This window comes from Pelodiscus sinensis, chromosome 7 (assembly GCF_049634645.1).
Source record: "Pelodiscus sinensis isolate JC-2024 chromosome 7, ASM4963464v1, whole genome shotgun sequence".
Taxonomy (NCBI): Eukaryota; Metazoa; Chordata; order Testudines; family Trionychidae; genus Pelodiscus; species Pelodiscus sinensis.
Window position 1 is genome coordinate 10,852,874 of NC_134717.1, and position 22,688 is coordinate 10,875,561.

A 22,688-nucleotide genomic window follows, 5' to 3' on the forward strand; every position below is an offset into this window, starting at 1 on the left:
TATGAATTATGACTAGGACTTCTGATTTTAGGGTTTAACTGATAAACAGCAATAAAAATTGAACTGTGTTTATCCAATAAAAACTGGAAATGGGTTCTTGTATCTATGGGCTTGTCCACATGGAGCAGTAATGCTGATTATAGAAATGTGATCTCTAAAGCGCACTAATACATTGTCCATTAATTGGTCTGGTGTGCCCTAAAGATTTCCTAGTGCTCTTTCTCACAGTGCTGTTTGAAATGTATTAAATGAAAGTACACTAGGAAACAGTACAAAGGGATTATTCATTACAGTGTATGCTATCTTAATGAGTCATGTATATAACATGCATTACTTATTACAGTACAGGCAGTCCCCGGGTTACATGGATCCGACTTACATCGGATCCCTACTTACAAACGGGGTGAGGCAACCCCACACTAGCTGAGCCGCCCCCCCCCCCCCCCAGCAGACTGCCGAGACGCGCCGCGGTCCTGCCGCTCGCGTCCTCCGCAGCGAGAAAAGCTGCTCCGCGTCTCCCTGGTCTGCAGGACTGAGGGAAGTGAGGTGTGGGAGAATAAAATTGAGCTCTGGAGTTTCCCCTACAATATGTACCAGTTCCGACTTACATACAAATTCAACTTAAGAACAAACCTACAGTCCCTATCTTGTACGTAACCCGGGGACTGCCTGTATATACAAAGAGCCACTCAAAACCCTAATTGTTGGACATCTACATAAAACTCAAATATTGCTAAAATAAACCGTGATAAATGAAATTTAAAACTCTCAAAAGAAGGCCTAATTATCAAATAAAACTATTTTTAATAATAAATTATTTAACTTTTCATGGACATTTACAGAGATTAAAAGAGATAATGGTCCCTTTAAGTCATCTTCATATTTTCAGCAACTGATGGGTTGAAATATTTGGGCCCAATTTCACAGACACCTGGTCAAGTGAATATCTTTACTCACAAGAATAGTTCCACTTAACGTTAATCTAAATACTCATGTGAGTAAAATTATGTTGAAATGTTTCATGATTATACCCTTAGTTTGCTCACTGTTACAGATTTGCTGATTGTTTTCATCCAGAGTTGGGAGCATTAAGCAGTGTGTGAAGGCAAAGTATGGCTCCTGGTTGCCATTAGCTGAATTTTGGGTACCAAAAAGGGTGTAATTTCATCAGGATTGTTCAGTTATTGCCATAGTGGCTAATCCATAGAGTTTACCCATGTCCACCAGTGCTTGCTGCTCTTCAGCTCTTATAACGTGCTGTGTGCTTGTGTTAATAAGGGGCATGAAAATGCTTTACAAAAATAACTGTTAATTGTAGAAAATTATCTGAAAATGTTTCACTCTCTCACATCTCCATGCTCACACCTCACTTCACCTCTTTACCATATGCCTGGCACATCTGTACAAACCTCTTTTTCCTCCCCTCATACACAGTCCCTCTTTCATGCCACTTCCTTACAGAAGACACACCAGAGTGCTCTTCAGGTACAGCAGAAGGCTGAAGTGTTGCTACAGGCTGGGCACTATGATGCGGACGCAATTAGGGAGTGTGCTGAAAAGGTGGCATTGCACTGGCAACAGCTGATGTTGAAGATGGAGGACAGGCTCAAGCTGGTTAATGCATCAGTTGCTTTCTATAAAACTTCTGAGCAGGTGAGCTGAACAATGTTATCCTCGCATATACTCTAAAGGCTATGTCTACACTGCGTTTTTGCGGGGGGGGGGGGGTTGCGGAAGAGAATATGCTCATTTGCATATCTTCTTCCGATTCTTTTTGAGGAAGAGGTTTTGCCGATAAAAAGCCCCGTGTAGATGGGGCCATTTGTTGAGGAAAAACCCTTTTTCGCAAGAGCCTGTAAACCTCAATTTTTGAGGAATAATGGATACACCATTTTCATATCCTGTTCCACAAAAAAACGGCAGTGTAGTTTAGGTTCCCAACCTAAACAGGAAATATATTGATTGTACCAACCTGTGCTCACAGCCTCCTATTCTAGTCCTGAGGGAATTCTGCAGTGGTTGCATTTGGACTCATAGTAATACTGTAGGACTGTTTTACGGTAGACTCCCTCTCCCCCCAGGACTACTGTTCACTTGTTTACTTTCTAATCTGCAGTTTGGTCCAAATCCCCTTTCATGATTGCAGGCCAAGGTAGATTTATGGGGCATACCACAGAGCTTCAGCTTTAAGGTTCTTGTACCTTATCTTGAGAAGTCCCAACGTACAGATGGAAAGCCTGAAATATTGGGCCCAAAACTTGAAATAGAACTGATCAAAACTGGTTTTTTGACAAGTGGCACTTGGGGCTATATGAAAACTTGTCTTCCCTCCTCCCAAAAAATCTTTTTTTTTTTTTTTTTTTTTTTTTTTTTTTGCTAAAATGATATGAAAAATATTGAGTTTGGGTTTTTTCTGTCCCCTTCTCCTGGCAGGGAGGGGAGGAAAGGGAAAGAGAAGGGTCAAGGAAGGGAGAAAGAGCCTGAAATTACAACATTTTTGTTTAGAATTTAGATTTTTTTTGTTTCATTTTAAACATTCTAAAAGGTGGTGGTGTTTGTTTCCTTTGAAATTCTCCCACTTGATATTTACCATTTTTGACCAGCCGCAGCCAGAAATGTCCCCACTAATTAGGCATCTCAATTTAAAAAAATAAAATATATTATTCAGTGACTACTCCTAAACCCATAGTACCTCCTAAACCAATAGTACAGGGCAAGGCAGTGTTATCTGGGCTAAAAATCAAATATCAGCTTTACCTTGCCTTGTCTCAGATGCCTATGTATTGCAAACTACATTTAAACTGACTTCTGGTATGGTTGGATTAATTCATCCTTTGCATAAACAAGTGCAACTCCAGCTGAAGTCAATGGGAATTATGTCTATTTACCCTCAGGATTCTCATGTGGAAGCTCAGATGGAATTGCATGGTTTAACTTGAAGTTTGTGCTGGCGTGAACATTGCAAGTCTTTGGTTTGGATATGTAGAAGGAAATAGTGATTTATATCGAAGCCTGCCATATTATTCACCTGCAGGTAGTTCGTGCAGTTGAGAGTGCCAGACAGGCCCTGTTAGGACCTGCCACAGTAGAATCCCTGCAATGGTTGTAGTTGGTTTGACAGTATCACATTGTATCCATTGTAGCTGGAGATTTTTCTAACCTTCCACCTTACAAACTACCTTTTGGATGGTCCCCAGTATGGTTTAATGCATCTGTAGCCCTGTTCAATGTAAATGCAAACCTCGTTACATATGTGTCTAGCTGGCAAGAGTTTTGAACACAGTTACAAACCTGAATGCAGATAGGGTTGAAAAGTAAAGGCTGCTAAAGGAATCTGAGAGAGAAAAGCCCCCACTGAAGAATGCATTGCTGCCTTATGCAGTGAGGAGTGCTGGACAAAATATATGTAGTTAATTTGTCAAATCTAGACCTTTTTCCACTTGCAGGTTGCTGATGTGCAAATTGCCATGTCCAGCAATTTGTTCATTAGTTGCTGCTATTCCGTGAACATTTGGTGTAAAGATAATTCACCTCACAAACTGTTTTCTGTAAGTAATTGTTCATCAATAGGCTGTTTGATTGGCTGCCTAAGTCACATGGTTTTTCTGTCCCCTGATTAGATTATAGTAATTTTTATACACAGGAGGATAGCCTGAATTAGTAACTGGGGCTTTGATACTCTCAGAAAGGGAGTGCAGGGTGCAGCAGTGCAAGAGAAATTAGGGTTTTGTGAGAAATGTTTGAACTTTTCCATAACTGTTCCACAGCAGCTGTTATTTCTGCCACATGATGCCAGTCCTAACTGTGTTTACAACCGATTAATACTAAATTTTCCTCATCATGGTAACTAAGAGTATTGATACATGAACATAGGAGGCAGTCCTATTTTGGAAAGACATGTACACAATGCTTTTCATTTTGTTTGATTAATTGCTAGTACTATTTTGATGTCCTCAAGAACTTCAAAATAAAAAACAAGTAAGCCAAATATTTATGTACAGCACTTATCACACTTCTTGTGCAAATAAATGTTCTTGTGTCAACATCCACAAAAACAAATTTGTTCCGAACATTAGCCTTGCTCATATGAATATTTGTGGGAAGTGTGTAAGAAAGTTTGAATATAGTCAAATCCAACTCCATTGAAAATGTGGGAGAATGTTTGAAGGACATATTTTAGAAGTCAATGAGACTTAGCACCTGGGCAGTAGGACACTTACAATCCCAATCACTTACTATCAGCATGCAGTATTTTCATAGTAGTCAACGTTCCATTGCTATTAAGGGCTGTTCTGCACACCATTTTCATACCAGTTAACTATAGGAGTTGAGATAGCTCCCTCCTGTAAATTTACCAGAGCTGTCTAAGCACCTTTATATCAGTATAATCACATCAACCCCAGGGGATTACACCAGTTTAAACTATAACCTTTTCTATACAGCAGTTACAGACCCTGGGCACAGACAAGACCTAACAATTAATTCCAGCTTTAGGTTCTGTTTCAGGAAAGGATTTAACATGTTTAATTTCAAGCATGTGCTAAATCTTGTTTACGTCGGTGGGATAGAGCACATGTCAAAGTACCTTTCCTGAATAGGAATCCTTTCCTGAATGATCTTTTGTGGGTGGGTGGAGCCCTCCCCCCTAGGTTAAATCTCAGGGCCTTTCATCTGTTGGAGGTTTCTCACCTTCCTTGGATGGAAAGTGGGGGTTTTCCCCTTTAACCAGGATGAGGTACAGACCACAGTCCCAAACTCGAAGGATCCCTATTGTGCAGAATGGGTGACAGGGCCATCCATGATGAGGCCCTTTGCACTCACATATCCAACATTCCTTAATGGTACTGCAACTGTGGATTGAGATCCCAAATACTTATCTGAGAAACATTTTTGACTGGTCTAATAGGGCACATCTACACAGCAGGGCTAAAGCTGAAATAAGATATGCAATTTGAGCTACGTCAGTTGTGTAGCTTAAGTCAAAATAGCTTATTTCAGCTTTTGGCGCTGCCTACACAGCAGGAAGTTCGAGAAAGAGCACTCTTCTTCTGACTTCCCTTACTCCTCATAAAATGAGGGTTACAAGAGTCGGAGTAAGAACTCCTCCAGTCCTCCAGCTCGACGTTATTTCAAAATAACTGCTTGCAGTGTAGATGTGGACTATGTTGTTTTGGAATAATGTTAGTTATTCCAAAATAACACTGCTGTGTAGACATAGCCATAGTGAGCTAACCAGTTTTTAATGGATCTTTATGTTGCTGATTGTGGCTCTGGGTAACTGAGTTTTGGGGCCATTCTTCAGGTGTGCAGTGTGCTGGAGAGTCTGGAACAGGAGTACAGAAGGGACGAAGATTGGTGCGGAGGTCGGGATAAGCTTGGACCAGCAGCTGAGATAGACCACGTCATCCCCCTTATAAGCAAACATCTGGAACAAAAGGAGGCTTTTCTCAAGGTCTGACCTTACTTTTCTAATTGCTCAGAAACCCCTTCAGGCTTGGAAGAACAGGGTTATTATGTATTATTATACTAATTTACTTTCGAGGAGGCAGAGTAGTTTAGAGCAGTGTTTTTGTGCTGGCAGGGTGGGAGGCTCCAAGTTCTAATGCCAGCTCTCCTGACTTCATGTGTAACTTCTGAGCAAGTTTCCCACCTGTATAAAGAGTCTAGAAATACTTATCTCATAGAGGAATTATAAGAATGAATTAGGAAATATTTGAATTACAGTTGGAGCATGTTAATTGCCACAAGTGGAAAGTATTATTTGTTCTCACAATAATTTATTAGGAAAATGTAAAATACAGGATAGCACAGGCATTTCATTTTGCTTATTTCAAATTTACAATTTTTAGAATTCCATGTAACTAATTAATTGGAGGTGAATGAAGAATATTTCACCTCCACAGGCAGCACCGCAGTGAATTCTGGGCTTTCTGTCTGACATCCAGGTGTTATGCCATGTGAGTTGCTGAGCTGGCCGACTTGAATGTCAACTAACCAGCAGCACCCATTATAAATGATTCTGTGTATGTAAAATTACTCACATAGGCCAATATTAAAAGTGAAAGCTATAGATCATTCATTGCATTGTGCAGTGAGCAAATTTCATGAGGCATTAATTGGCACATAGCACCGGAACAGGTCTCCTGTGTCATCAAGTTCAGTCCTTGCTATCACAGGCAACTCTGTCATCTAATCACATTCATAAATTCACCAGACAATTTCTGCTAGATTGAAAATATATGTAATGTACCAGATCTCTGCACAATTACTTTATTAATATCATTAATTTGCTTCAGAAAATCATCAGCCCCTGTTTCTATATAGTCGGATATTTTAATAGTGTGCAATGCACCATCCATGAGATTGTTAGTTTTAATGATGAGGAATCCTGTGACACCTCGTTGTTTTTTCAGATACAGACTAATATGGCTACTCCTCTAAGAACTGTTAGTTTAGTGGATGATGTGTGGTATGTCTGATTGTCCACGTTTCGTGTCTGTTGCTCTCCAGAATTCTTTTGTGCATGAGACCCTTTTCCTGGAGGTGAATAGAAAATATTCACCATTCAATAAATTTCTTTTTGGTTGTTTTTTTTTTTTGGGAGGGAGGGCAGATGGACTTTTGCAATGGTAACTCTTCTCTGGGGGCGGGTTTCCATAGGCCTGCACATTAGCACGAAGGAACGCTGAAGTTTTCCTCAAGTACATTCACAGGAACAATGTCAGCATGCCTGGAGTAGCAAGCCATACCAGGGGGCCTGAGCAGCAAGTGAAAGGTTGGTGCATTGAGGCAATGACAACATTACAGGTTTTTCTTTTACCAACCTAGACGTCTCATCAGCCTAAGGCTTCTACAGACATATCATAAAGGAGCCCAGAAATTTACTACCTACTATAACTGAAACAACATCCATTATCATTAACTTTAACGACAACATTATGGGGCCTTTATGAAGGAGTTCCTTTCTTCATTAGACTGAGTTTCTCATACAAAACACTAATTCTGATCAATGTTAAATGGACCTCAGAAAGAGCCTTCAAACACCGGCTCTATGGCTCCTCTCATTTGGATGGGAAAGGCAGAGAATCACAAGGTGCAGTTCCATGGACCTTGTGATACAGAGGTCAGACAGGATGATCATAAATACATTTTGGCATTTATATATGTCAAAATAGGAATAGACACACATCAGGTATAAGATCTCAATACACATCTCTCCTGCCAAGACAAGCAAAAAATCAAAATCAAAATATTCTTGTCATTGAAATGCAACTCAACTCAATCCATTTTTATGCCATTTTTGTATGATCATACTGCCATGTCAAGTTCTAACCCCACTATTCTTCACTAGTCTCTTAAACTTGGTCAAAAGAACATTGTTGCAACATGATGCTATATTTGAAGTTTTAGCCTCCACTCTTCATTGAACAGTTGCTAGTCTGCCCCCAGCAATCGTGTGAAATGCTGCTAAATAGGAGCCAGAGTGAATCTGCAGAACTAAGCCATTTTTTAAATATTGAATTTACTTGTGAAAGCTGTAGAAAGGAGCAGATGAATGGCAATACAGATTTTATATATAGACTCTGCAAATGAGCGGATATCCGCTTTATTTCTATTTGTATATAAGTGTCTTGTAGACTCTGGGCCTTAGACCTCAAGCTGGGCATGACTGGGCTGGCTATTGCCAAATAGGCTAGTCCACACTAGCTCCCCATGTGGACACACTACTGTGGACTAAAAATCAATTTATTCCAGAATAATTAGTGAGCTTCCAAAGCACTGTTATTATTCTGGAATAAAATCACTTTTAATTTGGAATAGAGAATGTCCACCTGGGGAACTATATTACTTTATACTTGATTCCAGTCAATATTTTTGTGTTAACAGGCCCAGTGACCAAAACTTCCATTGTCTTATAAAAACAGCTGTAGAATTTTGCTTGCTGAGAGTCTGGCCAGCAAATCTTCATTTTTAAATTAATGTGTGTCACGCACTGGCTAAGTGTGTCACATCCCTCTCAATGGTTCCCATAAAGGTGACACCTATTCTTAATCATTCTGTAGCTCAAGAAATAGAGGCCTGTGTTTTGGTTGTGAAGGGCCTGTCCCCATTGTCAAGTCTACATAGCTTGGGTTGACACAGGTTAGAAGATAACATATGCCTCTTTAGGGCATTAAGTAACAGCAAAGCTACGTCAGCTGCTCCAAGGCCTTTGGACTCAAGATTGCAGTCATCTGCATAAAGCCCTATACCACCTCACTCTGTGGAGAGGAAAGGGGAGTTAATCAATGTGTAGTAGTGGATCCTCAAGTCCTGTCCTTACCCTCCCAAACCAGAATTCACTGTAAAGGGCTGCAAATTGGTCTCCAGAGTTTCCAGCCCCTTCACCGGCTCCACAAACCTTATGTTCCCCATCTAGTGGAAATTTGCCGGTTTGTTTCCCCTGCAGAGGAGAGGCACCATTTTTTCCATGAGGACTGAACCTGATTCCTCCCTAAATTGTGCACAAGTATTTGATACTTCTAAAAGGTCATTTCTTCTGCTTGGACTAAGATGCTATCCAGTATCAAGCTCTCCACCGGGTAGAATAGAGTAAAAGTGCAACTTTTCTTTTCCTGTTGCTATTATTCTGGACCTCTGAGTGAAGCAGCAGGCTAGAACATGCAGTGAAGTTGCAAAAATAATGTGCGTCAAGTTATGTTGGCTCTAAATTTAACTAAACTCTATTTTGGCATTTTCTACATCCCCCACACTAGGGTATGTCTAGACTGCATCTCTCTGTTGCCAGAGGGATGCAGATTAGACAGGTCGACATTGCAAATGAGGCAGGGATTTAAATATCCCGTGCCTAATTTGCATAAAAATGGCCATCGCGTTTTGACAACTCGGCACTTTGTCAGCAAAAAGCAGCAGTCTAGAGGGGGATGTGTCGAGAAAGAAAGCCTTTTTTGACAGATCCTGTAAATCTCCTTGCAGGAGGCATAAGGGATCTGTCGAAAAAGGCTTTCTTTCTCGACAGATCCCCCTCTAGACTGCCACTTTTTGCCGGAAAAGTTCTGAGTCGGCAAAACGCGGTGGCCATTTTTATGCAAATTAGGAATGGGATATTTAAATCCCTGCTTATTTGCAATGTCAACCTGCTTAATCTGCATTCCTCTGCCAACAGAGGGATGCAGTCTAGACATACCCTAAGTCACTAATGCCTGGTAATGCTGAAACTGGTTTAATTGTTACTAATATTGATTTTTTTTCAGTTGAAAAGAAAATTCCCCAAGTTCCCCAGAATTCCGCCAATTTGTTTTGCATTTTTTAAACCACCTTTCTTTAACTCAATGTTTTGTTAAGAAGGATGGTCTGAAGGTCTCTACTCCAGCAAGGTTACGCTTGTGACTGGGAAATGAGCTCAGGCTTATGTTGGTTTATATCTGAGTCCAGTATAGCCCCATTCTGTTTGACTCCACAGCCATTCTGAGTGAGCTGCTGCAGAGAGAGAACCGGGTTCTTCACTTCTGGACTTTAAAGAAACGGAGATTAGATCAGTGCCAACAATACGTGGTCTTTGAGCGCAGTGCCAAACAGGTACAGTAAAGACCCAGTCCAGTCTGGGATTTTTAATCGGTCACTGTTATATCTATATCACCCTTTTGTGCTGGGCTTTTATTGCCTCTCAGGATCATATCTCCACTCTCTGATTTGTAACTGATAAATAGAAATGGCAGGGAAAACCCTACATCTTGGAGGTATTTAAAAAAAAAACAAGAATAAACATTTTATTAATTCAAATGCTCAGCCATCTTTGCTCGGCCATTTGAAAGCAAGTAGAATGAAACATTAAAATACATGCTTAAGCCCCTCAATGAAAAGAGCTTCAAATATAACTTTCTCTGTCTTACAGAGTACACTGACAGAGCCAACAAAACTGTGGACTAGTTACAAAAAGAATTTGTAAAGTTGTATGAATTTCTCCTTGTTAGTGGTAATTAAGGGAGTCTGACATAACCCAGGAAAGTCTTACGTGAATGTAACTTGAAGTAAGGGGGATTTTCCTGAATTACAGATTTTGACTGCAAGGGTCTGGAACAGTGAGGTATAGCCAGAAAAGTATCTAAAATTGAGACATTTGTTCCCACTGTTATTATAGCCTTTTGTGCCTTATTCCAGTTCCAGGGCCAAATCTAACAAAGAGGTGTAAGGTGGTAAATTATGTGTTGGCAAGTGGGTGTAAGTCAGTCTAAGGGTACGTCTACACTGCATGCTTATTTCAAAATAAGCTAATCTGGAAGAAATATTCCGAAATATCTTATTTCATGATAGCACATCTACACTTCAGGGAAGCCTTGAAATTAGTACGAGGCAGGCTCCCCTAATGTGGACATGCTACCTCGATTTAGAGCCCCAGGAAGCACCAGGGAATAATTATTTTGAGTGGCCCTAGGGAAGAGCTATTTCAAAATAGCAGCAGTGGAGTATCCACACTACTGCTATTTCAAAATAGGCGCTATTCCTCGTGGAATGAGGTTTACAGAAATCAGAATAAGCCGTCTATTATTTAGAATTTATTTTGAAATAACAGAATTGCTGTGTAGACTCTTGCATTGTTATTTCGGAATATTGGCCATTATTCCGAAATTACGCTGCTGTGTAGACGCACCCCAACTGAATATAAGGAAATATAAAGGTGAAAGTCTCTACAGCCTTTCCCTTGTGTAGTCATTTTATAATAGTGCAAAGTGCTTATTGTTGAGTGACAGGAGAATTTTGACCAGCTAGCGCTTTACACTGTTTATCTTCTGCATATGGTCCTGCCATGGGGGCAGGAGACTGGACTTGATGACCACTCAAGCTCCCTTCAAGTTCTAGTATTCTATGATCCTATGATTTTTTTTTTTTTTTGGCATCTATCTTCTTAATATCTGGGTCACGGGTGCCACACAAATATGTGGTTTTGAATTTTGTTATTCTTACAACCCCCTGTGAGATAAGCAAATAATTGATTTACAGATGGAGAACTGAGGCACAGAGAGACTTAGGGTATGTCTACACTGCAGGTAGACACCTGTGTCTGGCCTGTGCCAGTTGACTCAGGTTTGCAAGGCAGAGGCTAAGGGGCTCTTTAATTGCAGTGTCAATGTTCTGGCTCAGGGACCATCTTACCAAGCAGGGTCCTAGAGCCTGGGGTCCAGTCTGATCCCAAACATCTACACCACAATGAGACATCCAATTGGCCAGAGCCCCACATACCAGAGTCAGCTGGCACATGCCAGATGGGAGTGCCTAATTACAGGGTGATCATACCCAGTTGGCTTGGCCAAGGCCACACTGGAATTCTGTGGCAAAATAGAGAATTAAACCTGCGTCTCCCAAATCTCAGATTAAAGCCCTCACTGCTGGACTTCCACTCATCCTTCCTCCCTTTTCTCCTTTTCACAGGCATAAATCACTAAACAGGCAAGGCAATAAAGAGTCAGGCCTGATATTTGTGCAGCTTGCATGTGAGGAGGCTGGACAATTTAAGAAAATGCTGGTTAATAGGTATAAGAGTTGGAGTGGGGAGGACTCTCACTCATTCTCCTGGCAGTTGTTTTTCCCAGTACAAGCCTTCTTTTTGGTCCCACTCCAGTTGCACGGTGCCCTCCTCCCAGTATAAAGTATATGGAAACGCAGTTGTTTTGCCCCCATTAAAATTCTCCCTGTGTAAGGGGGATGCCTGGATTGTGTTTAGCCACTGACTGTAGTGCAGCTGAACCAGAGAATTACTCTCACTTAAAATCCCATAATTCACTCATTCACTGTCAAGTAATTTATGCCACTTTACATATCACCTCTGAATCTGGCCATCTGCTTCAACTGATGGGTTCTCTTAATGTGTCCCTTGACTGAGTATGTTTTCATTCACAAAACATGAGGTCTCACAGGAACTAAGATCCTTCATTTGTAAGAGTTTTCATAAGAGGAATAATTTTTTAAATACACAAAACTATTTTTTAATTTTCTTTGATTGCTTCTGCTATTCCCAGGCCTTAGACTGGATCCAAGAAACAGGTGAATATTACCTCTCTACTCACACCTCCACAGGGGAATCAGCAGAAGAAACTCAGGAACTCCTGAAAGAATATGGAGAATTCAGAGTACCCGCCAAGGTAAACAGTTACAACATTCTAAGTATGGCATCTGCTTTTTGTGAGCCTGTGTTTGTGGTTTCTGTATCACACTTCCTTTGTCAAGGGCTTAGAACTGTGCAATAAATATTCTCTGGATTCTGGAATCTACTGTTGACATTCTTGGCCCAGGAGGGAACTTTTTCTTTTGAGAACTGTGAGACACCATTTTTTTACCAGTCATGTGCACAAAATGGGATTTTTATATCATCTGTTTTGATGATGGCATAGTTTTGCTCTGTTCTAAAGCAGGAAGAGCTGATTGGTACAAGGTATAATTCACAGGTGTTAAATTTCTAACTTAGACATTGTAAAACTCCAGTCCCAAAGAATTTTGTAAAAAAAAAAAAAAAAGATAATTTAGCATAACATAACTGAGGTCACCTTGTCCTCCCTGAATGTTCCTTCTGTAATTACTGTTGCAATTTGTGTAATTGATTCTCTGTGGACTGACTACTTATGGCCATACTCTTCATTAGAAGTGCTCCATTGATCCCAATGAAGTATTTCTAATGAATGGGTGTGTAAATTCCTAGGATTAGTTCTGTTGTATCCTGTGCTTCATGAGCAAGAATCTATTAATTTCTATGGCAGATTTCTGTGGAATTTGGGATTGTCATAGATTGATGATGGGGTTGGAACTGCTTCAGGCAAACAAATCCAAACTAAAGTTAATTTACAGACAAAATACACTGAATCCACCAGGGTATTAGCAATTTAGATCCTTATCTGTGACTGTTAAGTCTAAATGCAGCACCGCACTAGCCTCGGTGTTATGTGGACTCAATCCATTGTGTATAGAAATTCATATTCCTTATTTCTTCATGTGACTGTCCATGTGTGTGTGGGTTTGAATCTCAGACTCCCCTTCCCTTTTTTTAAAATAAAAGTTAGTGAGTGACTAAGTTTGTGCAAATGGAGATTAATAATGACAAATAATTCAAGTGGATACAATGCACTTTTCATACAACAACTCTAGTTGGTTTTCAGTGCCTTAAACAAGTGCCTCTTGCAGACCACTGTTACCTTCACAATAAGATGTCAATGAACCATTTTCCAATTACAATATTTTCTTATCCAAGGTGAAGATGCAAGATCAACAGAATTGATAATTTTGTGAATCACTTGCCTTCTCACAGGGTGAAATTGAATTTAATGAAACAAGTTTAATTTTCTAGTGCTGTTGAGGTGGCCACAGATTATCCCATTCATGTGTCTTTCTAGCGGAACATCTAGAATTGCCTTTAAGTTTTGAAATCTCTTGAAAATGTTGTGGAGCAAAACACATTTGTGTATTCCTAGGTAGATTTTCCAAAGTGCCAAGCTTCTGAAAAGCAGGCCATGTAGTATTCATCAGGAAGTACTTTGAGTCTCATTCTGCTTTTGAAGATTAATGTTTGAGTCACGGATGGAACTCACTCTATTTTTTGTACTTTAGACATTTACTTTTATAAGCACTTTTCACCACAGACAGTCTGGGTCCAAATCCAGACACCTTCAATTTCTGGGGGAGGAGTTGGGAATCCATACTTAAAATCCAGCTCTGAATGTTAATATTGTCCCATTTTTCTATAATGGACTGAGCCAATTTCTGATCTAAAACATCCATAAACATCAAATCCCACGGGGCTTATGGCAGTGTAAGAACCTGATTAGAATAAAACTTTTGCAGGAGGTAAGAAGTCTGGGTATGAATTTTATATCTTAGTCACTTTTATTTTTTAATACTGTGATGAGAACTATAGCATTGTTTTACATCTGTATCCAATACTTGTATAGGACTCTGTGACCTCAATAATCAATATAATTATATTCAAACATCCCAGAAATTTCATTCATATTTTAATCTAAAGCAGAAATCAGATACTCAAGCCCACCTCACCAGCTGATGTTTTGAAGTGCTGATGACAAAATGTTTAAAAGAGTTACCTAAACATGGATTCAGAATGATTGTGTACAGTATATATTGTGATGGGAAACTTGTATCCACTGTCCAAGATCATAGCTGTTACAAACCAGGCTTTGATATTTCGCTAGGGTTCATGGCATCAAAACAAGAAGTAATAGGTTAAGAAAGAAAAGGTATGCCAACTTTTCCTCATAGTTTTCCTTTATGCAGTTCTGGTGACTTAACTTTCCATATTTCATGCAAGGGTTTCTCCCCTTGCAAAATGAATTCTATTGATTAACACTGAGTCTTCCTTGAAAAATGGCATTGCCTTTCTACAGGATATGTAGAAGTTTAAAGCTTCTGAACTTTATGTATTATTAAATAAAGTCTTTATTTTAGTATGTGAAAGATTGTGAACTGCATCTGGCTGCTGTGTGAATTAAAAAGAAATCACAATAAACCTGTCATAACTACGGGCCATGTTTTGGGCAGCAAACCAAGGAGAAGGTGAAACTGCTCATACAGCTGGCTGACAGCTTTGTAGAAAAAGGACATATACATGCCACTGAAATCAGGAAATGGGTCACCACTGTTGACAAACGCTATCGAGACTTCTCTCTGAGGATGGGGAAATACCGCTACTCACTGGAAAAAGCCCTTGGAATCAATACAGAGGTACTGTAAGTCAATGTCCTGCTGTGATATTATACCAAGCAGTCCAGAAATAGCTCTGCCTACAGAGAGAAAGCTACTCATTGGAGGTCAGTAGGCTAACAGGCTCATAGTTGAAGAGGAGGAAAGAAGAGACTTCTACACAAATGTTTGTACCCATTAAAAGGAGATCTATGGATACAGTGGGGCAGTGGGCAACAGATTAATCAGGTTAACAATCCATGTTAATTGTATCATAAATCACAACTCTTCTTCCCAGGCATTGGTCTAGATTTCCACATCCCAACCCTTACAGCTAAGGTCTGAGAGTTCCCCATCACATATCTGGATTCTCCAAGGGAGCTATCCAGTGAAGCACAGGAAACAAAAATTCATACTTTGGGTATTTTGTACTGTGGGTAAAAACCTTTAAAACCCTTTCAGGCATTCATGCTACAAACTCATAAAGGACACACACAGTCATCCTCACCAAACCCATAATTTAAAGACCCCTGTCTAGCAGAGGCTTCTATCTTATGCAAACTCCTAATCACTGTCTGGATTGGAATTCCAGGGGCAGAAGATAATTGGAAACAGTTATTGAACCTAGTATAGTGGGAATCGGTATGCTGTGTTTCTTTCTGAACACATTGTAGGATAAATACCTACTAACTTGCCTTGAAAATCAAATTCTGCAGGTGAAAAGTCCCTTTAAAACAAATTGGTCTACTCTGAGACTAGATTGAAATACCTTTACACTGGGTAAAGCCTCATTTTCAATTATTGCACTGTTTTTTTTAGTACGGTGCTACTCAACTAATTTAGCCCCAAAGTATAAGGTCTGAAAGTAATGGTAGAGACCTTTGTTAATACATAGTCTTTCCATTTCAAAAAAATTCTTTCCAGGTGAAGCACTATGAAATGGTGCTGTTGATGTCTCTATCTCTGTGTCTTTAATACTTTATCTCTGAATTTGATTCATTTTATGTTTAGCAGTTTTGTCCTATTTTTTTTTCCTTTTTGTCTGTTTAGTCTTTGAATGTATTATCTATTACATAGCACTGGGATTAAACCCAAATGACAATTTGAATTGTTGCTGTTTATAGGATAACAAGGATCTGGAACTGGACATCATTCCAGCAAGTCTTTCAGACCGGGAGGTGAAGCTGCGAGATGCAAATCATGAGGTTAATGAAGAAAAAAGGAAATCAGCCAGAAAGAAAGAGTATGTCCCAAAACACACACTGCAACAACACCGAACATGAACTGACCCATTCCCATGGACACAACTCCATAATTCCAGCCAGTTGTGGGGCCACTGATAAATGTCTGTATGGGCTAGAATAGAAATTGTGATTATAGGTTGGAGCGATTTCAAAAGAAGTAGTTTGAATTTCTTTGTGATTAATTATTTCCCAAAAGGTTAATGAGTGAATCAAAGAAGTGGATTAGTACATGCTGGTTGTAATAATTGAGAGATTTGTTATCACTATGGGGTCTTTCTGTCTGCATGACAAGGGGAAGAGAAAGTTAAAATAATATGTATATGAGCAATCAAACCTTATGTCTCAATTAACCTTTTATGATCAAATGGGATGAAATCCTAAATCCACTGATATCCAGGGGAGTTGTGACATTGATTTCAGTAAGGCCAGCATTTCACTCATGGCGTTTAAAATTCTCAGGGCTTAGATTTAAAAATCTCAGAACTAAAAGTTTTATCAGCCAGGCTAAAATATGGAAAAACTGTAATTTGCAGCCCACACTTTGTCTTAATCTGTGTGTAATTTACACAGATACCCTTTGTCAAGCCTGTGAAATATTTAGAGTGATGGAGGGACTGAATAAGAAGTTATTTGGGTTTGAGGGGATGTTATATATGTGGTTTCATAAAATATAGGTCTATTTTCAAAATGTGTGGACGTTCAGCATAAGAAACCTAGAACCTACTTTCTTTCAGATGTATTGAACTTCCTAAGCTTTTATTGACTTCAGTTGGAGCAGTGGTTGCTCAGAAACTCAGAATATCAACATCTATTTGTATAAAGTTGGCACCTAATAACTTAGCCACCTAAAGGTTTAGACTGTGCCAACCTGATACAGAGAGTAGTTTACTCCTCAAATAGTTCCAACAAAATCAAAGTACTACTCAACATAAGTATGGGTGACACTAGGTAGCCCATAAATAGTGCATACTTCTACAAATGTAGGTTGTCTAGGCCAACTTCAGAAACCTTATTTATGCAAATCTTCAGTAGACTAGGAGGGAGCCACATGACTAAGGACTTCAGGACTGGCTCAAAGAAAAGACACACCAAATCATTGGAGAAACATATTGTAATTGGATTTTATTCCGAAAGGCTGTATTTGTTTAAAATGTAAAACATTTTATGTGTAAGATTGGTCCCATGTGACTTGAAAATGAGTGATATTTTATTCATAGATTTGGAAGGTTTTATTTATTTTATTTATTTATATTCCACTAGAGCCTAAGTAATACCAGTTAGATGAAAATTAGAGTGGAAGTGCACTGATTTATGACAAAAGTAGAAGAGAACATTTCTTTTTATTAATGCTATAAGTGTGTATTTTGTCCAAGCTGACTGAAAGATCTTCCTCCTTCCAGATTCATTATGGCTGAACTGCTTCAGACTGAAAAAGCTTATGTCAGGGACTTGCATGAATGTTTAGAGGTAAGTTCTTTGCCCTTTAAAGTCAGAGTACTCTCATTCGCACATATATTTGTGCTTTACAAAGCTGTACAGTAAAGCCTGAGTTTCAGTCACTGACTGGCACCTGGAAGGGGCAGTGATAGGGTGCTAAGGCAGATAGGCTGTTCCCTCAATTCAGTTTCTCTGGCCCCCTGCAGTGGTGTACAGGAGAAGACGAAGCATGGGTGGAGACTACAGATAGTTACATTTGCACTGGTGGGAGTATAGGTGCCAACTTCCTCAGTTCCCAAGGGGTGCCCAGCCTCTACTCCAGGCCCTGGCCCCGGCCCCATCCCCACTCCACACGTTTTCCTAAGGCCTCACCCCACCTCTTACTGCCCCTGCTCCACCCCAAGTCCTGCCCCCACCCTCCTCCTTCTCCCAAGCTTCCACCATGCTTCTACCCACCTCATTCCATTTCCTCCTCTGCTTCCTCCCATCCCCACTCATCCCCCTCTTCCCTAGCACCTCCTGCATACAGCTGATGAGTGGTGGGCAGGAGGCATGGGAAGGAGTGGGAGGAGCTGATCAGCAAGGCCCACCAGCAGGTGGAAGCCACTAAAGAGGATGACTGATCAGGGGAGGGGCTGTTGATGAGTGTTAAGCACCCACTATTTTTCTCTCTGTCGGCACCAGCCCCAGAGTACCCAGAGTTAGCACCTATGGATGGGAGTTGGGGAAGCAGTAGAATGATCTTTTTTTTTACATTGCCAGAAAGTATTGCAGATACTCTTATGAATATGTCACTGTGTAAATATTTGCATCCCAAGTGACAGTCTGAGCTCTCCTCTGTTTCTAAAAGCTTCATCCATTCAGAGCATAGATTTTCTGTAATTTAAAGTCTTTAAATCATAGTTTAAGGATTTCAGTAGCTTACACAGAGAATAGAGGTCTATTCCAGGAATGGGAAGGTTAGGTTCTGTGGCTTGCATTGTGCAAGAGATCATACTAAGATGATTATAATATTCCCTATTGACCTTAAAGTCTATGAGTCTATGGTTGCCAATACCATAGCATAACTAAGTAACTATGAATAGCAAATACTTTATAACTTAACCCAAAAACTGAAATTTGTTTGTTTTAAACATCCATTAAATAATTTGTATGTAAGATTTCATTAACATTTGAAATCTGTGCCAGGATAATTTGGGAACAGAAAAAGGGGCTGTATCACAATCATAAATACTTGGTGGAAGACAGTTTGCCAAACTCTATTAAGGGTTCAATCTGAGCAAGTCTATGATGCTGACAACAGTAAACAAGGTAAATTTTACAGAAGGAGGTTAGCATTCAAGATCCTACATCTAGAATGTGGCTTTATGCAGAGAATGATAAATGCTTCACTCTTGAGGTTGTGAACTCATCTTACCTTTGAACTGTTTTCTGTCTGTAGTTCTATTTGGGCATCGGCAGTGAGTATTAAGAGAAACAGGGAGCTCTGGTTTTGTCAGCATGATTTCACTTCCTCCTCAGACATCCTTCTCTGTGACAGCACTTTGAATTTCCTGAGACATTTTTCACATCACTGAAGCACTTCCTTTTTATTTCTTTTCAGTTTATTCATTTAATCTCCAAGTGCACATTTCCCTTGTCAGTCTGTGCCTTTGACAGGAAAACAGGAAGCTCTGTTCATTTGCTCTGCACTTCTTGGTACTAAGAATTTCTTGTGTCTTCCAGACCTACCTTTGGGAAATGACAAGTGGAGTGGAGGAGATACCCCCGGGGATTCTTAATAAAGAACATATCATCTTTGGCAACATTCAGGAGATTTATGACTTTCATAACAAGTAGGTTTTCCTAACGTGTTCAGGAAGGTTCATTGATCAAAAAACAAAATAAAAAACTCCAAACCATTCTATATGCGTGTATAACATGTGCTGAGAACAGATATAGTAGTATTTATAGAAAGGCCTGTAGTTATGGATCCAGACCTGGGGAATACTAACTCTTTCCTTGTTTACTTCTTTTTTTAAAAACCATTAAAACTTTATTCTAAATATGATTATAGCTGATTAAAAACATGCAAGCCAGTCTAGTAATAATAAGATAATAATAATGCTTTGCAGTCCTATTAGCTCTATCCATCTAAGTATCTGTGACCATTCTACAAACAGTAATGAATTAAGCTTTGCTCCACTGTGAAGCAGGTGGCATTAGACTTCTTTTGGGAAAGTTCAGACACCAAGAGGTTATATAGGGTTCCCTCAATTTTGGAGATGGGAAAAATGAGACCTACTTGCATAGTACAGTATATGTACCAGTACATATATGTATCATTGTAACATTTTTCCTATTTAGAAGTTAAAGGTCCAGGTCACTGTTTCCATACAAACCCCACAAAAAAAATCTCGGGTTATAAACTGATTGATGAGATCCTTGTTACCAAATGAAGTTAATCAAAATTAGAGGGATAGATTCTCTAGCCAGCAAGTCTCAGGAAGCAAAACAGTAATTATTATTATTTCTGAATAATTAGATTTATTTATTGTTAAAAGTCTGAGAGTCTCTCGCATTCTTAGCTCATCTGAAACCCACTGCAAGATTTTATCACTCATGACAAATTTTTCCAGCCTGATAAAGATCTTCTTGTGTTACATGAGTCAAACAGAGCATCAACAATCTGGTCCTAAATCAGTGAACTCAAGGGGGGTATGTCTACACTACCCCGCTAGTTCGAACTAGCGGGGTAATGTAGGCATACCGCACTTACAAATGAAGCCCGGGATTTGAATTTCCCGGGCTTCATTTGCATAAGCGGGGAGCCACCATTTTTAAAACCCCGCTGGTTCGAACCCCGTGCAGCGCGGCTACACGGGGCTCGAACTAGGTAGTTCGGACTAGGCTTCCTATTCCGAACTACCGGTACACCTCGTGGAATAGGAAGGTGCACGGGGTTTGAACCAGCGGGGTTTTAAAAATGGCGGCTCCCCGCTTATGCAAATGAAGCCCGGGAAATTCAAATCCCGGGCTTCATTTGCAAGTGCGGTATGCCTACATTACCCCGCTAGTTCGAACTAGCGGGGTAGTGTAGACATACCCTGGGCTCTTTGCACTAATGTCATGGGCACAGAATCAAATCGTGTCTCACTGAAGGACTTGATCAGCCAAATTGGATGGAAACAGACTGCTTGATCTGTAAATCCTATCAGTTTACTGTATTGAGATGAATTCAGTAATGTGAGCCATTTAAATAGACATCTGGAAGCTTGCCCATCAAACATATCATCTCTTGAACAAAGGCTAGAAACAAAAGGAATGGTCAAGGGGAGAAAGTCCTAGAGCCACCTATACTTACAGCTAACCTGTAGTTCCCTACATCAGTTTGGGACTATAACCTCATATTAATCAGATTTCCATTCAGACTTATTCTTCCCTTAGCATATATGAGCACACAATGGGAGTTATATACACAACATCCAAAGGACTCTGGACCCCATAATTGCAATTCAAATGAAGACTCTTCAATTTGTACATCATAAAGTAAGGCAATTTTCGAAGCAAACACATCAAAACAACACTTTGCAGTTCTAAGGAACTGCAGTTCTAATGAATTGTCTGCACTTCCATCAGATAAAGGCTACATCTACACTATGGGTTTTGCCAGAAGAGGCAATGCAAATGAAGTGCTGATTAGCATTTTCTCGTACTACATTTGCATAATCTCTTCCGATCCGTTTTTGTGCAAAAACAAGCAGTTTTCACATGATCCTTATGCCTCTCGTTTTTGCGCAAAAAGGAAACAGCCACACTGCATGTTTTTCGCAAAAGTCCCTTGAGCAAAAACGGATCAGAAGAGATTATGCAAATGAAGCACGAGAAAATGCTAATTAGTGCTTCATTTGCATTGCCTCTTCCGGCAAAACCCGTTGTGTATATATAGCCTTTAAGTGAAACTTCTGCTCTCTTAATATATAAATAGATATATTGCAACAGAAACCATATCATTCTCAGACTGTACAGGTTCAAACTATTTCAGTTACATAAAGAATGATCTATACCTGGTGGATATATAAACTACTAGACCACTTAAAATGCCCAAATTTCTTATTGGTAGAGTCCGTTTCCCCCTCCACTGCACCCATTTGCTACTTAACTGAGCAATGAGATTGTCCAGTTTTCATCCCAATTCCTCCTTTTCCCATTGTGGTATGCCTCCCATTTGTTGTGTTCGTTTTGAAGCATCTGAGGTTTGTATTCTGGAGATCCAATAGGACTTGCTATCTTAGAACACAGTAGTATATAGCACATACAACTGTTTTCACACCCTGTTATTCGTTCTGTTTGGTGATCCTCATTGCAGCCAAGCATTGGACATAGTGCTTTCCAAAGCCAGAGGAGTAACTTGAGTGACATAAAATTTTCCACATTTCAGCAGAAGATGAACATCCCATGCATTGTTGACCGGTGATAACCTGAGACTAACTCTCAATTCATTAAATTGCTGTCATTCCCTAATTTAGCCTAAAATACTATAGTGGAATGGTGTAGTGGTCAGAAACCATAAACTCCTGTCCTTGCTCTATTGTTGACACACTGCATAGTGTTGGGTAAATCAGCAAGCTTCTCTGATTCATTTCTCACGTGTAAAATAGGGATAATGCTATTAGAAGAGGTTGGGAAGTTTTTAACAAAAGGGTTTTTGACAGAGAATGCCTATTTGTTAAAAATGAATTTTTTTTCATGAAAAATAGTTTTGACAAAACTTTCTTTAGGAAGGTTTCCCAGGTTTGAGAAATGATCCCTGATAGCCTAGTGGTTAACAACCCACCCACCCCCACTTTGACTTCGGAGACCCAGATTCACGACCCTACTCTGCTTGAATTAGAGCAGTGGTTCCCAACCTGTGGTCTGCGAGCCCCTGGGGATCCACAGAGGTACTATAGAGGGTCCACATGGAGTCTCTCGCAACCAGCATGTCCTTCAACCCGTGTTGCTTCCTGTGGCTCAGGAAGCAGCGCGAGCTGAGGGACTTGCTGGCTGCCAGCACATCCTTCAACCCGCTCTGCTTCCCCAGCAGGCTGAGGGATGCTGCTCGGGAAGCAGTGTGGGCCGAGGGACGTGCAGACTGCAGGCACAGCTATATTTGGGGGGCGGTCCATAAAATGTTAATAGATTGAAAAGGGTCCGTATCCTCAAAAGGGTTGGGAGCCACTGAATTAGAGCAAATACTAGAATTTGGCAAGTGCTCTGACCCACTGGGCTTTTGGCTATAATGGGGTAGGTCTTTCTTTTTCTTTTTTTCTTTCTTTCAAAAATTGCAAGAGGTCACTGTTTTGT

At 40.0% G+C, this 22,688-nt stretch overlaps 1 protein-coding gene across 9 annotated transcripts in view; it reads left to right on the top strand.

The window, feature by feature from the left end:
* Positions 1 to 22,688, top strand: part of KALRN (kalirin RhoGEF kinase) — a 790,448-nt gene that overhangs the window by 530,024 nt on the left and 237,736 nt on the right. For 8 of the 9 annotated variants that reach the window (XM_075933149.1, XM_075933142.1, XM_075933143.1 and 5 more), the window contains 9 exons: positions 1,435 to 1,653; positions 5,303 to 5,452; positions 6,661 to 6,775; positions 9,464 to 9,579; positions 12,018 to 12,140; positions 14,542 to 14,724; positions 15,807 to 15,925; positions 17,327 to 17,393; positions 19,089 to 19,198. In XM_075933149.1, the coding sequence (XP_075789264.1) occupies positions 1,435 to 1,653; positions 5,303 to 5,452; positions 6,661 to 6,775; positions 9,464 to 9,579; positions 12,018 to 12,140; positions 14,542 to 14,724; positions 15,807 to 15,925; positions 17,327 to 17,393; positions 19,089 to 19,198 (1,202 nt within the window). The remainder of the gene's footprint in view (positions 1 to 1,434; positions 1,654 to 5,302; positions 5,453 to 6,660; positions 6,776 to 9,463; positions 9,580 to 12,017; positions 12,141 to 14,541; positions 14,725 to 15,806; positions 15,926 to 17,326; positions 17,394 to 19,088; positions 19,199 to 22,688) is intronic. The other variant, XM_075933138.1, reaches the window with a different exon arrangement.